The sequence below is a fragment of the Nerophis ophidion genome, linkage group LG03 (genome assembly GCF_033978795.1).
Source record: "Nerophis ophidion isolate RoL-2023_Sa linkage group LG03, RoL_Noph_v1.0, whole genome shotgun sequence".
Lineage (NCBI taxonomy): Eukaryota > Metazoa > Chordata > Actinopteri > Syngnathiformes > Syngnathidae > Nerophis > Nerophis ophidion.
Window position 1 is genome coordinate 78,940,625 of NC_084613.1, and position 17,121 is coordinate 78,957,745.

General features: G+C 45.8%; 1 protein-coding gene across 4 annotated transcripts in view; it reads right to left on the minus strand.

Moving 5' to 3' along the window:
* The window catches only part of zgc:110158 (uncharacterized protein LOC553590 homolog), a 161,739-nt gene that overhangs the window by 23,275 nt on the left and 121,343 nt on the right, over positions 1 to 17,121 (minus strand). For 3 of the 4 annotated variants that reach the window (XM_061896157.1, XM_061896156.1, XM_061896159.1), the window contains exons 6-11: positions 8,227 to 8,310; positions 7,308 to 7,367; positions 7,168 to 7,234; positions 5,039 to 5,103; positions 4,894 to 4,955; positions 4,778 to 4,823 (exon numbers count right to left, since the gene is read on the minus strand). In XM_061896157.1, the coding sequence (XP_061752141.1) occupies positions 4,778 to 4,823; positions 4,894 to 4,955; positions 5,039 to 5,103; positions 7,168 to 7,234; positions 7,308 to 7,367; positions 8,227 to 8,310 (384 nt within the window). The remainder of the gene's footprint in view (positions 1 to 4,777; positions 4,824 to 4,893; positions 4,956 to 5,038; positions 5,104 to 7,167; positions 7,235 to 7,307; positions 7,368 to 8,226; positions 8,311 to 17,121) is intronic. The other variant, XM_061896158.1, reaches the window with a different exon arrangement.

Genomic DNA, 17,121 nt, shown 5'->3' on the forward strand with positions numbered 1-17,121 from the left:
CCGCACGGCATTCTGGGGGATGTAGGCAAAGGAAGGGTATTAGCCTCTCGACCTATCACGGCCGAGCCTGAACCTCAAGGCATTCTGGGAAATGCTAATAGGAAAAAAAAAAAGCAACGATTGATTGATACTTTTATTAGTAGACTGGTTGGGCAAACTCTTGTGGACTTGGAGAAGGCATTCGACCGTGTCCCTCGGGAAGTCCTGTGGGGAGTGCTCAGAGAGTATGGGGTATCGGACTGTCTTATCTTGGCGGTCCGCTCCCTGTATGATCAGTGCCAGAGCTTGGTCCGCATTGCCGGTAGTAAGTCGAACACATTTCCAGTGAGGGTTGGACTCCGCCAAGGCTGTCCTTTGTCACCGATTCTGTTCATAACTTTTGTGGACAGAATTTCTGGGCGCAGTCAAGGCGTTGGGGGGTTCCGGTTTGGTGACCGCAGGATTAGGTCTCTGCTTTTTGCAGATGATGTGGTCCTGATGGCTTCATCTGACCGGGATCTTCAGCTTTCGCTGGATCGGTTCGCAGCCGAGTGTGAAGCGACTGGAATGAGAATCAGCACCTCCAAGTCAGAGTCCATGGTTCTTGCCCAGAAAAGGGTGGAATGCCATCTCCGGGTTGGGGAGGAGACCCTGCCCCAAGTGGAGGAGTTCAAATACCTAGGAGTCTTGTTCACGAGTGAGGGAAGAGTGGATCGTGAGATCTACAGGCGGATCGGTGCGGCGTCTTCAGTAATGCGGACGTTGTATCGATCCGTTGTGGTGAAGAAGGAGCTGAGCCGGAAGGCAAAGCTCTCAATTTACCGGTCGATCTACGTTCAATTCCTCACCTATGGTCATGAGCTTTGGGTCATGACCGAAAGGATAAGATCACGGGTACAAGCGGCCGAAATGAGTTTCCTCCGCCGTGTGGCGGGGCTCTCCCTTTGAGATAGGGTGAGAAGCTCTGCCATCCGGGAGGAACTCAAAGTAAAGCCGCTGCTCCTTCACATCGAGAGGAGCCAGATGAGGTGGTTCGGGCATCTGGTCAGGATGCCACCCGAACGCCTCCCTAGGGAGGTGTTTAGGGCACGTCCAACCTATAGGAGGCCACGGGGAAGACCCAGGACACGTTGGGGAGACTATGTCTCCCGGCTGGCCTGGGAACGCCTCGGGATACCCCGGGAAGAGCTAGACGAAGTGGCTGGGGAGAGGGAAGTCTGGGTTTCTCTGCTTAGGCTGTTGCCCCCGCGACCCGACCTTGGATAAGCGGAAGATGATGGATGGATGGATGGATTTTATTAGTAGATTGCACAGTTCAGTACATATTCCGTACAATTGACCACTAAATGGTAACACCCGAATAAGTTTTTCAACTTGTTTAAGTCGGGGTCCACGTTAATCAACGAAACGGGAATATGAGTGAAGTGAAGTGAACTATATTTATATAGCGCTTTTTCTCTATTGACTCAAAGCGCTTTACATAGTGAAACCCCATATCTAAGTTACATTTAAACCAGTGTGGGTGGCACTGGGAGCAGGTGGGTAAAGTGTCTTGCCCAAGGACACAACGGCAGTGGTGACTATGATGGCGGAAGCGGGGATCGAACCTGCAACCATCAAGTTGCAGGCACGGCCGCTCTACCAACCGAGCTATACCACCCCATGCGGCAGCACGAGAGGAAATTGTAAATAAAAAAGGAAACGTCACGTCACCAGTTTGGCAGTATTTTGGATTTTTTAAGTCCGATACGAAGTAATACTGTCTGCAAACTTTGCAAGGTCGTCGTCCCGACGAAGCCTTGGAACACGACAAACTTATTTTACCACCTGAGCCGCTTTCACCCGCTGGAGTACAGCAGCAAACAGCCACAACATCAGCCGGTGCAAGTGGAACAGCACCGAAGCGGCAACAACAAACCACCATCGGTAGGTACTCGGCAGCAGTGCCAGAAGACAACAATTCAAAACATTATAAAGAAATAAGGGATGCAGTGGTGTATCAATTAGTGAAGGACATGCTACCGCTCAGCATAGTTGAGAAGTCTGTGTAAGCATTTATTTAACGTCAATATTTGCACATCGATCAGTATTTTCATTTATTTGACTGTTTTTCTTAATGCTGACCTCGTTCTAAAGGTTAAATGATAAATGGGTTGTACTTGTATAGCGCTTTTCTACCTTCAAGGTACTCAAAGCGCTTTGACACTACTTCCACATTTACCCATTCACACACACATTCACACACTGATGGAGGGAGCTGCCATGCAAGGCGCCAACCAGCACCCATCAGGATCTAGGGTGAACTGTCTTGCTCAGGACACAACGGACGTGACGAGGTTGGTTCTTGGTGGGATTTGAACCAGTGACCCTCGGGTTGCGCACGGCCACTCTCCCACTGCGCCGTCCCTATAGGTTAAAGGTTATATTTAAAAATAAAAGTATTTAAACTCAGCCTTTTTTCTCCTGGTCTTTATTTACAATAGTTTTTTTGTTGTTTTTTTTATCAATAATTATCGATATCGACTGATATGAAACACTTATATCGTGATACATTTTTTAGTCATATCGCCCAGCCCTACAGTGAGGTGCTGGATATTGAGTCCGAGTGGACCATGTTCCATGCCTCTATGGTCAAGGCAGCCGATTGGAGCTGGGGCCGAAAGGTGGTCGGTGCCTGCCGTGGCGGTAATCCCAGAACCCGCTGGTGGAGATAGACGGTGAGGGATGCCGTCAAGCTGAAGAAGGAGTCCTATCGGGTCTTTTTTGCTCATGGGACTCCGGAGGCAGCGGACATGTACCGACCGGCCCGAATGGTGTGCGGCTTTGGCGGTTGCGGAGGCAAAAACTGGGCCATGGGAGGAGTTGGGAGAAGCCATGGAAAAAGACTTCCAGACCACCATCCCCCGCCTCAGTGCACTGTCAACACCGTGTATAATGGGGATGTTGTGCTGCTGACGTCGACTGAGGATGTTGTGGTTTGGTGGAAGGAATACTTTGAAGACCTCCTCACTCCCAGCTTCAACTCTTCCAATGAAGAAGCAGTGCCTGGGGACTGCAGGGTGGAATCTCCTATTTCTGGGGCTGAGGTTGCTGAGGTAGTTGGGAGGCTCCCTGGTGGCAGTGCCCCAGGGTTGGATAAGATCCGCCCGGAGTTCCTTAAGGCTCCGAATGCTGTGGGGTTGTCGTGGTTGACAATACTCGGCAGCATTGCGTGGACATTGGGGGTGAACCTCTAGATTGGCAGACAGGGGTGGTGGTTCCTCTATTTAAAAAGGGGAACTGGATGGTGTGTTCCAACTACCGTGGGATCACACTCCTCAGCTTTTCCAGTAAGGTCTATTCCGGTGTACTGGAGAGGAGGCTATATCGGATAGTGGAACCTCGGATTCAGGAGAAGCAGTGTTGTTTTTGTCCTGGTCTTGGAACTTTGAAACAACTCTATACTCTCGGCAGGATCTTTGATAGCGCATAAGAGTTTGCGCAACCAGTTTACATGTGTTTTGCGGACTTGGAGAAGGCTTTCAACCATGTCTCTTGGGAAGTACTGTGGAGAGTGCTCAGAGTCCGCTCCCTGTATGATCAGTGTCAGAGCTTGGTCCGCATTGCCGGCAGTAAGTCGTACCCGTTTCAAGTGATGGTTAGAATTCGCCAGGGCTGCCCTTTGTCACCGATTCTGTTTGCAACTTTTTTGGAAATAATTTCTAAGGCGCAGTCAGGGCGTTGAGGGAACCAGGTTTGGTGGCTGCAGGATTAGGTCTCTGCTTTTTGCAGATTATGCGGTCCTGCTGGGTTCATCCGACCAGGATCTTCAGCTCTCACTGGATCGGTTTGCAGCTGAGTGTGAAGCGACTGGTATGAAAATCAGCACTTTCAAGTCCGAGAGTCCGTAGTTCTCGCCTGGAAAAGAATGGAGTTCCATCTCCGGGTTGGAGAGGAGTTCCTGCCGCAAGTGGAGGATTTCAAGTACCTCGGGGTCTTGTTCACAAGTGAGGGAAAAGTGGATTATGAAATCGACAGAAGGATCGGTGCAGCATCAGAAGTGATGCGGATCCTGTATTGGTCCGTCATTTTAAGAAAGGAGCTAAGCCAAAAGGCAAAGCCCTCAATTTACAGGTCGATCTTCGCTCTGCCATCCGGGAGGAACTCAAAGTAAAGCCGCTGCTCCTTCACATCGAGAGGAGCCAGATGAGGTGGTTCGGGCATCTGGTCAGGATGCCACCCGAACGCCTCCCTAGGGAGGTGTTTAGGGCACGTCCAACCGGTAGGAGACCACGGGGAAGACCCAGGACACGTTGGGAAGACTATGTCTCCCGGCTGGCCTGGGAACGCCTCGGGATCCTCCGGGAAGAGCTAGACGAAGTGGCTGGTGAGAGGGAAGTCTGGGCTTCCCTGCTTAGGCTGTTGCCCCTGCGACCCGACCTCGGATAAGCGGAAGAAGATGGATGGATGGATCTTCGTCCCTATCGTCACCTAAGGTCACGAACTTTGAGTTATGACCGAAAGGACAAGATCACGGGTACAAGTTGGTCATTGACCAACAGTGCCGATGTTGCCCACAACACGGTGGTTTAAATGCAGCATAAGACCAAACAGTAAATTCCAGTCTATAGTTAGCTACTTTTTTCCTACGCTTTGAACCCTGTGGCTTATAAAACTACTTCATGGATTTTTCTTCGCTGACGAACTTGTTGCAATTAGTCAAAAAAAAACAAAAGCAAGCAATAACACTGAAAAGGTGATTTATTCGGGTGACTATGGTCACGTTCAGACTTTGCTTGTGTAAAACATGAAGACTCACCGAGTTAGCGTTAGGACCCGGCCATGGCCCTCTTCCACCTGGACCCCTGAGGAGAAACAATGGAAGAAATATAAGACGATGACAACAGGAGAGGTAAAACAAGTGTTTATACGCACATGTTCATCCCTGGCATGGGGCCGCCCATGGAGTTGGGAGGAGGCCTCATACCCCCGTAATTCTGCAAGACAGAAAATGCCAAATTGAAGAGGATATTTGGTGAGGTTTGTTTGTCAAGTTTGTGCTTGATTGTCAGAGAGGTACCTGTGGGCCCATGGCCATTCCTCGAGGAGGGTTCATTCTCATTGGACCGCCCATGTTTGGATGTCCTGAAGCAAACAGTCACACAATTAATTCCACATATGTCTCCTCTAGTTAAATTGAGTTAATATGCTACTGTACTGCATGCCGTTCTACAAAACCCAAAACCAGGGAAGTTGGCGCTTTGTGTAAATGGTAAATAAAAACAGAACACAATAATTCAACCGATATTCAATTGAATTGACTGCAAAGACAAGATACTCAACATTCGAACCGGAAAACTTAGATATTTTTTTTTGCAAATATTAGCTCATTTGGAATTTGATGCATGAAACATCAATTCAAAAAAGATGGCACATGTGGCAAAAAAGACTGAGGAAGTTGAAGAATGCGCATCAAACACTTATTCGGAAAATCCCACAGGTGAACAGGCTAATTGGGAACAGGTGGGTGCCATGATTGGGTATAAAAGCAGCTTCCATGAAATGCTCAGTCATTCACAAACAAGTACGGGGCGAGGGTCACCACTTTGTGAACAAATGCATGAGCAAACTGTCGAACAGTTTAAGAACAACATTTCCTCATGAACTATTGCGAGGAATTTAAGGATTTCACCATATCATCAAAAGGATCAGAGAATCTGGAGAAATCACTGCAAGGCCAAAAATCAACATTGAATCAGTGTGTAAAGGATATCACCACATGGGCTGAGGAACACTTCAGAAAACCACTGTCAGTGGTGCACTGCTACATCTGTAAGTCCAAGTTAAAACTACTATGCAAAGCGAAAGCCATTTATCAACAACACCCAGAAACACAACGGGCTTCGCTGGGCCTGGGCTCATCTAAGATGGTCTAATGCAAAGTACAAAAGTGTTAAAATTGTTTTTGGAAACTGTGGACGTTGTGTCCTCTGGAACAAAGAGGAAAAGAACCATCCGGGTTGTTAAAGGCGCCAAGTTCAAAAGCCAGCATCTGTGATGGTATGGGGGTGTATTAGCGTCCAAGGCATGGGTAACTTACACATCTGTGAAGGCACCATTGATGCTGAAAGGTACATACAGGTTTTGAAGCAACATATGTTGCCATCCAAGCAACGTTATTAGGGACGCCCCTGCTTATTTCTGGAAGACAATGCCAAGCTATGTGTTACAACAGCGTGACTTCATAGTAAAAGAGTGCGGGTACTAGACTGGCCTGCCTGTAGTCCAGACTGATCTCCCATTGAAAATGCGTGGCGAAATATGAAGCCTAAAATACCACAACAATGTTGAACAACTTAAGCTGTACATCAAGCAAGAATGGGAGAGAATTCCACCTGAAAAGCTCCAAAAATTGGTCTCCACAGTTCCCAAACATTTACTGAGTGTTGTTAAAAGGAAAGGCCGTGTAACATAGTGGTAAAAATACCCCTGTGCCAACTTTTTAGCAATATGTTGCTGCTATTAAATTCCAAGTTAATCATTTTTTTTTCTCAGTTCGAACATTAAGTGAGCATCTTGGATGATGCCAGTCACCCTCTGCATAGCGTTATCAGCAGCCAGAGGAGCCTGTTCAGTTCTAGACTGCTTCATCCCAAGTGCAGTACTAATAGACTCAAAAACTCATTTGTCCCACACGCCATTAGACTGTACAACTCCTCGGTGGGGCGGGGGGTGGGGGGTACTAGGATGACAGGGGATGCAAAACAATAACAGTGCAATACGTTTTTCATAACATGGTCACTACTGCCTACTTTGTCTTGTTATATTCTTATTTTACTGTTATATTGTTATTCCCATTGTTGCTTTTTAGTTTTTATTCTCATTGTAATATTTCTCTTTTTTGTTTCCATTTAAACCCCCATTATTTACTTTTTACTTTTATTTAAATTGATCTCAACACTGTACACTGCTGCTGGAATTTTAATTTTCCTGAAGGAACTCTCCTGAAGGAATCAATAAAGAACTATCTATCTATCTATTAAATATCTTGTCTTTGCAGTCAATTCATTTGAATATAAGTTGAAAAGGATTTGCAAATCATTGTATTCTTTTTTTATTCACGAATTACACATGTCAGCTTCACTGGGTTTTGTAGATTGACAGAATGGGACGTGCTCACACTACTGAATACCAGACTAAGCGTCGTACCTTGTGGCCGTGTCGGGTCCAAACTGTTTGGCAGGAGAGGTTGAGATCCAGGGATTCCACCTGGAGGCTGAACATCGAACAAAGCGTTAGGAAAATCCACATTACAACAGAAACTGTAGGTGGGCGGGGCATGTGTGTACCTGATTTGGCATTCGGAGAGCGGGACGCGGTCCACCTGGGTACCGTGGTGACATGAAAGGCTGCAAAAGGGGAAAGAAAGACCGTTTCAACTTAGTATTTTGGCCCAAGTAGCGCCGAGCACACACAGATGAGGATGTGGGTGGATGAGGATGACAAACTCATCATGCCTTGAAACCAGGAGGAACGCACCGCAAGCGTCTCTTTGTAACGAGGCGCAGCATGACAGCGTGTAAAGACAGCACTCAAGACATCGCCCCGCTCTCGCTGCGGTGTAAACCGACGCGGGCCTGTGGTCTCGCTGGCGCGGTAAGGACGCACCTCGGGCCAACGATACACTGCTCAAAACCTGCCAGGGAAGCCATGTATGACTCGGAAAACCACAAGGAGGAGGAGGAGAGCTGGTATATAGTGCTCGCTGCACAAAACGTGTCAGAACTCTTTAGGAAAGCTCAACCAACTGGTTCTTAACTCGTTAGCAACCTCGCTAACCCGGACTGTGAGCCGTTTATAGTTGAGGTAAGGATGTGAGCGTTTGTGTGGAGGTCCATGGCTGCCCCTTGTTTTATTCATAAGATGCTAGAAAAAGCAGCCAGAGGGGAGGTGTGTGTGTGTATAAATGTGCGAGTGTGTGTGTGTGTGTGCGCTAAGAGCGGTGGAGCAGATAACTGTGCAACCCCCACAAGCCGCTCCGGGGGAGGGGCAAGGAGTGAATAATTCATCCCATGCAGGGACACCCGATTCTGGGCCGTGAAGAGGAGGCATGGCCTGCTGCCTCTGGATGCTTCCAGAGCAAAGCGTCTACTAGCCGGATTCAAACGCGCGGGCCTGGAGCGGTAAACGAGGAAGAAAGAATGGGAGAAAGTTGGGGAAGGGGGAGAGTCGGGGGTCGAGGTGGGTGAGAAAGTGTTTGCATCTTACCTGGCCATGCGGTCCCATCATGGGGTTGCTTGGGTTGTGTGGGGGGGGCTGTGCGTGAGGGGACTGCTGAGAGCCGGGTGGTCCCTTTAAGAAAGAAGAGTGACATCAGAGAGAGGGGAGGGGCCCATTTAGGGCTGGGGTTGAGGGGTGCGGCGGGTTACACCTGGAGGAACTGCCCGCTCAAAAAATACGAAGAGGACGGCGAGCGGGGAGGAATTTGTTGGCGATGGGACAGGGGGATGGGGTCTTCGATTTCAGGAGAAAATGAGCTAAATGGGCTCCTTATCGTTATCCTTAGAGAAAAAGGCCCGTAGAATAAGTTAAATTGTTTAAACGGTGTGGTTAGGTGGTTAGCTTGGAACCATGTGCAATTCCACTGGTAGTCACAAGGGGGCAGTATTGCCAAAGGCTGGCTGCAAAAGGATGGGCCGCAATGGAAGTAGTTGGTACTTTTGTTGTCACTATTACCCAGGGGTGTCAAACTCAAATACGGAGTGGGCCGAAATTTTAAACTGAACAAAGCCGCGGGCCAAAGTTGAACAAATTAACCTTTTAATAGGGACCCAAACACGTTTTGCAGTGAATATTGAACAAGCAAGGCCTATATAACTTTATAGTGACATGCAAAATCCAGTTTCAAATAATAATAATAATAATAATAATTAAAAGAAATATAAATGGTATATCAAATAAAATGTAAAGAAAAATTGAATGTTCTATTTGCAAATATCAAATATCAAAATAAACTTTTTCCACAGGCTAATAATACATTTGAAAAGAAAATAACAATAATGAATGAATCAAACATTCAAGTCTTGAAGTAGCAAGAGAAAGCGCATGAATAAATTGTTAATTATTGCTCAGTTTGCTCCACTGATTTGCTTTACCACCGAATATGGAACAAGCAATAATTTTATAACTTAATAGCGCAAAATCAACTTTAAAAAAAAACAAAAACGAAAAAAACATCAATGGTAAAATTAATAACATTTAAATCAGGGGTGCCCATTACGTCGATCGCGAGCTACCAGTCGACCGCGGGGGGTGTGTCAGTCGATCTCCAGCCAGGCTTTTTAAAAAAATAGACCTAAAAATTAGTGATCATCAATCTTCACCAAGACGTCACTTAAATGACATTCACGGTACCGGAGGGTCTTGTGAGATGACGCTGGCTGCTGCAACATCATTATTATGAAAATATGACCGAGAGGAAGGCGAGAAACACTTTTTATTTCAACAGACTCTCGCGCCGTACCTTCCGTCAAAACTCTAAAGGCCGACTGAACATTTCCTATCTTCACAATAAAAGCCTTGCTTCATGCTGCCTGCGCTAACTAAATACAGAGTCTCGGAAAACTGGCGTGCACAAGCGATCCCTCAGAAAGCTGGTGTGCACATCACTTGTGCACGCCAGCTTTCCCAGACTCTTATTTTGTTAGCGCAGGCAGCATGAAGCAGGGCTTTTATTGTGAAGATAGGAAATGTGCAGTCGGCCTTTAGAGTTTTGACGGAAGGGACGGCGCGAAAGTCTGTTGAAATAAAAAGTGTTTCTCGCCTTCCTCTCTGTCATTTTTTCATAATAATGAACTGGCAGCAGCCAGCGTCATCTCACAAGACCCTCGGCTGCCGTGAATGTCAATCAAGCAAGCTACGGAATTTGCCGCCAATGTTTTTCTTGTAAAGTGTATGGAAGCTGGATGAATTAGATGCCAAAAACCAACCACTTTCATGTGGTATTGTACAGAAAGGACAACTTTTTTTCTCCTCCATTTGAAAATGTGGGTGTTATCATCATTACTGTCTGATTCCAATCAATGCAAGTCATCAGAATCAGGTAATACACCAACTTATATTCTTGTCTTTGTGAAAGAAAGACATCTATATGTGTTACACATGCTTGTATTATCATTAAACACATTTAACTTGTTTACAAAAATGTCTCTTTCATAAATAAATAAATATAAATGATATATATAAATGAGGTAGATCCCCTCGAGTTGGTCAATTGAAAAGTAGCTCGCCTGCAGAAAAAGTGTTGGTACCCCTGATTTAAATAAAACACTTAATGCCTCTTTTCTATTTGCAGCCTTCTGAGGTAACTATCAACATTACATTTTTCCACAGGCTAATACATCTTAAAATAAAATAATGAGATGGGTGGGGTTGGGGGTGGGGGGCAGGATTAGGTGGTAGCGGGGGGTGCATATTGTAGTGTCCTGGAATAGTTAGTGCTGCAAGGGATTCTGGGTATTTGTTCCGTTATGTCTATGTTGTGTTACGGTGCGGATGTTCTCCTGAAATGTGTTTTTCATTCTTGTTTGGTGTGAGTTCACAGTGTGGCGCATATATGTAACAGTGTTAAAGTTGTTTATACGGCCACCCTCAGTCTGACCTGTATGGCTGCTGAGCAAATATGCTGGCATTCACTTAAGTGTGTGTAGAAGTCGCATATATTATGTGACTTGACCGGCACGCTGTTTGTATGGAGGAAAAGCAGACGTGACAACATATTGTAGACAAAGCTAAAGGCAGTGCCTTATAGGCACGCCCCCAATATTGTTGTCCGGGTGGAAATCTGGAGAAATTCGGGAGAATGGTTGGAAAATCAGGAGAGTTGGCAAGTATGAGTATTAGCGGCGAATGCAGTGTTACAGCGGTTTAGTACCGGCGGGCCAGCTCTAATGTTAATTTGATATTGCCTCAAGGGCCAAATGAAATTGCACGGCGGGCCAAATTTGGCCCGCGGGCCAGAGTTTGACACCCATGCTCTAACCAGAGGTGAGTGATACTTTCATACACGTGTCACTCTTTAATTGTCCTTCCGATCGTTCAGGAAAAGTAAACTTGCCTTTATGATCTCAATGGGCATCAGGAAACCACTTGTTTCATTAAATACGTACAGTGAAAGGGCTCGTTTTGCGACGCCAGACTATACAATATAAAGCAATTCACACAACATTGGCAAAAGTGTAACAACGTCAGGTGAATACAACCACAGGAAGTAAACAGGTAGTAGTTGTAGGTCTGCACTCTTCGTAGAAAGGTTGGTTCGGTTAGCGCTTAGGAGGTGTTCTTCCCCATCAAACTTATCCAACCATGCCTTAAAGGGGAACATTATCACAATTTCAAAAGGGTTAAAAACAAAAAAAATCAGTTCACAGTGGCTTTTTTTATTTTTCGAAGTTTTTTTCAAAATTTTACACCTCCCGGAATATCCCTAAAAAAAGCTTTAGAGTTCTTGATTTTCGCTATTTGCGATGCGACTGTCCATTACCCTGTGACGTCATACAGTGCTGCCAGTGTAAACAAACAATGGCGAATAGCACGGCAAGATATAGCGACACTAGCTCGGATTCAGACTCGGATTTCAGCGGCTTAAGTGATTCAACAGATTACGCATGTATTGAAACAGATGGTTGTAGTATGGAGGCAGATAGCAAAAACGAAATTGAAGAATAAATTGAAGCTATTGAGCGAATAGCTATTGACGCTATTCGGCCATAGCATGGGTGTACCTAATGAAGTGTCCCATGGCATGCCTGCCTTATTAGCATCGCCGGTAAAATGTGCGGACCAAACGATCAGGACTTTCGCAACTTGTGACACTGGAGCAACTTAAATCCGTCGATTGGTAAGTATTTGTTTCGCATTAAATGTGGGTATCTAGTTTCAAATGTACATACAGCAAGCGTAAATAGCATCTTAGCATCGATTAGCGTAGCATGTTAGCAGTCATGCCATGACCAAATATGTCTGATTAGCACATAAGTCAACAACATCAACAAAACTCACCTTTGTGATTTTGTTGACTTAATCGTTGCAAATGCATCTGCAGCTTATCCATACATCTCTGTGCCATGTCTGTCTTAGCATCGCCAGTAAAATGTGGAGACACTCTTGCACATTCAATGGGGGTCTGGCGGCAGATTTCTTGCCAGTGGTGCTACTTGAATCCCTCCCTGTTAGTGTTGTCACACCCTCCGACAACACACCGACGAGGCATGATGTTTCTAAGGTTCCAAAAAATAGTCGAAAAAACGGAAAATAACAGAGCTGAGACCCGGTGTTTGTAATGTGTTGAAAATGAAAATGGCGGGTGTATTACCTCGGTGACGTCACGTTCTGACGTCATCGCTAAAAGACCGATAAACAGAAAGGCGTTTAATTTGCCAAAATTCACCCATTTAGAGTTCGGAAATTGGTTGAAAAAATACATGGTCTTTGTTCTGCAACATCAAGGTATATATTGACGCTTACATAGGTTTGATGATAATGTTCCCCTTTAATGGACGCCGCCTTTCGTTGCAGCGATACAGGCGAGGGGGCCTTCCCAGTACTCTCAAGTGGAAGCAGTCGTGTGAAAATTAGCAAAACATGCACCCTTACTGTGTGGTCCACAAACCAAATGATGGCACTGTTATTAAATTGCATCAGTAATACTGACTTGAATTTTTTCACACAGCTCAACGTGCTCAACAAAACATCCCGCTGTAACTTGACAGTGTTGGACGAAACGCCGCCGTACACCCTGGACAAGTCGCCACCTCATCACAGGGCCAACACAGATAGACAGACAACATTCACACTCACATTCACACACTAGGGCCAATTTAGTGTTGCCAATCAACCTTTCCCCAGGTGCATGTCTTTGGAAGTGGGAAGAAGCCGGAGTACCCGCAGGGAACCCACACAGTCACGGGGAGAACATGCAAACTCCACACAGTTAGATCCCGAGCCTCGGATTGAACTCAGGACTACTCAGGACCTCCGTATTGTGACTATAAAATCAATCAAATTTTATTTATATAGCCCTTGATCACGTCTCAAAGGGCTGTACAATTTCACAAAGACATTAGCTGATCCAAATCGACATCCAAACAAAGAAAACCAGCCTTACAAACTATACACCATAATTCCGTAAATAAAAAGATTCTGACACATTTAGACTTTGACTTAGAAAAACTTTAATGATCCACAATGGAAATAGTTCAATGTATATATTTTAATGCGCTGTAACTTTGGTAAATGGGTTGTACTTGTATTGCGCTTTTCTACCCCTTTTTAAGGAGACCAAAGCGCTTTGACACTATTTCCACATTTACCCATTCACACACATTCACACACTGACGGCGGGATCTGCCATGCAAGGCACTCACCAGGACTCATCAGGAGCAAAGGTGAAGTGTCTTGCCCAAGGACACAACGGACGTGACTAGGATGGTAGAAGGTGGGGATTGAACCAATAACCCTCAGATTGCTGGCCCAGCCACTCAACCAACTTCGCCACGCCGTCCCCCTTTAATGTGTTTGGCCTAATAGGCACCACATTTGTTACATCGAGCACATATGTCAAATTTCAGCAAGAAAACATGGCACAATTTGAATGTGTCAAAGTGGTCACACTTCATCTTACCAATAGCCGTTTTCAGGCATGTGCACAGCTTTTCTTTAAAGTTACTTTAAGGCAGGGCGAATGAACTGGCGGCCCAGAGCCTTAAAACTGGCCTGGCAGAGATGCCATACCAGCCCCCTGAGTTCAGGTCTAAACTTAAGTTGAGTTTGAGTTTATTTCGAACACGCTCGCATACAATATGATATATCACAATTTCCAGTTTCTCTTTTCAACATGTTCGAAAAGGAGTAGGAAGAAGCCGAGCTTATTTAATCCTACCCCTTTTCTTTTATATAACAGTTGCTAAAACTTTTGTTCACTTCCTGTTCTCAATTTATTCACAATATACTCCATGATTAATCTCAATAAAAATAAATAAATAAATCATGATTGGTGAAGTAAGTTATATTTCATATGATGAGATGAGGGGGCAGCACGGTGTAAGAGGGGTTAGTGAATGTGCCTCACAATACGAAGCTCCTGAGTTTTCCTGGGTTCAATCCCGGTCTTTCTGTGTGGAGTTTGCATGTCCTCCCCGTGAATGCGTGGGTTCCCTCCGGGTACTCCGGCTTCCTCCCACTTCCAAAGACATGCACCTGGGGATAGGTTGATTGGCAACACTAAATTGGCCCTAGTGTGTGAATGTGAGTGTGAATGTTGTCCGTCTATTTGTGCTGCGATGAGGTGGCGACTTGTCCAGGATGTAAGCTGCCTTCCCCCGATTGTAGCTGACATAGGCGCCGGCGCCCCCCGCGACCCCAAAGGGAATAAGCGGTAGGAAATGGATGGATAAATGGAGATGAGGGGGCAGCACGGTGACACAGGGGTTAGTGCGTCTGCCTCACAATACGAAGGTCCTGAGTTGTCCTGGGTTCAATCCCGGGCTGGGGATCTTTCAGCGTGGAGTTTGCATGTTCTCCCCGTGAATGCGTGGGTTCCCTCCGGGTACTCCGGCTTCCTCCCACTTCCAAAGACATGCACCTGGGGATAGGTTGATTGGCAACACTAAATTGGCCCCAGTGTGTGAATGTGAGCGTGAATGTTGTCTGTCTATCTGTGTTGGCCCTGCGATGAAATAGCGACTTGTCCAGGGTGTACGCCACCTTCCGTCCGATTGTAGCTGAGATAGGAACCAGCGCCCTCGCGACCCCAAAGGGATTAAGCGGTAGAAAATGGATGGATAGATGGAGATGATGGGGCAGCACGGTGACACAGGGGTTAGTGCATGTGCCTCACACTACAAAGGTCATGAGTTGTCCTGGGTTCAATCCCGGGATCGGGATCTTTCAGTGTGGAGTTTGCATGTTCTCCCCGTGACTGTGTGGGTTCCCTCCGGGTACTTTGCCTTCCTCCCACCGCCAATAATATGCACCTGGGGATAGGTTGATTGGCAACACTAAATTGGCCCTAGTGTGTGAATGTGAGTGTGAATGTTGTCTGTCTATCTGTGTTGGCCCTGCGATGAGGTGGCGACTTATCCAGGGTGTTCACCGCCTTCCGCCCGATTGTAGCTGAGATAGGCGTCAGCGCCCCCCGCGACCCCAGAGGGAATAAGAGGTAGAAAATGGATGGATAGATGGAGATGAGGGGGCAGCACGGTGACACAGGGGTCAGTGCATGTGCCTCACAATACGAAGGTCCTGAGTTGTCCTGGGTTCAATCCCGGGCTCAGGATCTTTTTGTGTGGAGTTTGCATGTTCTATCCGTGACTGCGTGGGTTCCCTCCGGGTACTCCGGCTTCCTCCCACTTCCAAAGACATGCACCTGGGGATAGGTTGATTGGCAACACTAAATTGGCTCTAGTGTGTGAATGTGAGTGTGAATGTTGTCTGTCTATCTGTGTTGGCCCTGCGATGCGGTGGAGACTTTTCCAGGGTGTACACCGCCTTCCCCCCGATTGTATCTGAGATAGGCGGGGTGCCCGCGACCCCAAAGGGAATGAGCGGTAGAAAATAGATGGATGGATGGATGGAGATGTGGGGGCAGCACGGTGACACAGGGGTTAGTGCATGTGCCTCACAATACAAACAGTCCTGAGTTTTCCTGGGTTCAATCCTGGTCTTGGGATCTTTCTGTGTGGAGTTTGCATGTTCTCCCCGTGACTGCGTGGGTGCCCTCCAGGTACTCCGGCTTCCTCCCACCTCCAAAGACATGCACCTGGGGATAGGTCAATTGGCAACACTAAATTGGCCCTATTGTGTGAATGTGATCTGTCTATTTGTGTTGGCCCTGCGATGAGGTGGCGATTTGTCCAGGGTATACGCCGCCTTCCGCCCGAAAGCAGCTGAGATAGGCGCCAGCGACCCCCCGCGACCCCGAACGGGACAAGAGGTAGGAAATGGATGGATGGATGATGAGATGAGTAAGATTATTTTGAGAAAAGACTTGGGAGACAAACATTTTTGCAGTAAATTCCTGACGTATAGAGCAGTGGTTCTCAAACGGGGGTACGCGTACCCCTGGGGGTACTTGAAGGTATGCCAAGGGGTACGTGAGATTTTTTTCAAAATATTTAAAAAATAGCAACAATTCAAAAATCCTTTATAAATATACTTCAACAAAATATGAATGTAAGTTCATAAACTGTGAAAAGAAATGCAACAATGCAATATTCAGTGTTGACAGCTAGATTTTTTGTTTGATTGATTGATACTTTTATTAGTAGATTGCACAGTTTAGTACATATTCCGTACAGTTGACCACTAAATGGTAACACCCGAATAAGTTTTTCAACTTGTTTAAGTCGGGGTCCACGTTAATCAATTCATGGTATTTATGGACATGTTCCATAAATATTGATGTTAAATATTTCTCTTTTTGTGAAGAAATGTTTAGAATTATGTTGATGAATCCAGATGGATCTCTATTACAATCCCCAAAGAGGGCACTTTAAGTTGATGATTATTTCCATGTGTCGAAATCTTTATTTATAATTGAATCACTTGTTTATTTTTCAAAAAGTTTTTAGTTGCTTTTATATCTTTTTTCCCAAATAGTTCAAGAAAGACCACTAAAAATGAGAAATATTTTGCACTGTTATACAATTTAATTAATCAGAAAATGATGACATAGTGTATTTTACTTCTTTATGTCTTTTTTTTTTTAACCAAAAATGCTTTGCTCTGATTAGGGGGTACTTGAATTTAAAAAAATGTTCACAGGGGGTACATGACTGAAAAAAGGTTGAGAACCACTGGTATAGAGGAACTTGGTGAATGTGGTTTTAGGATAATGTAAAGACAAATAAAAACTTGACTTGAAGATGTGAACACGTGGGCACTTTGCACTGTTGCATCATGCAAGGTTACGGCTCCTAAAGCGCCAACCAAGCGTGTTTGTAGCAAACAACCACAGCTCCCTGTCACAATAGGTCCCTTCACCACTATATGCACAAACACATACCCTCACTCCCCCACCAACGCTATTAATAGCACACTCGCTCCTTCCACCACTGCCTATGCCTATTCACTCTCATTAGGCCTGCTAGCCAGCCTTGCCTACAA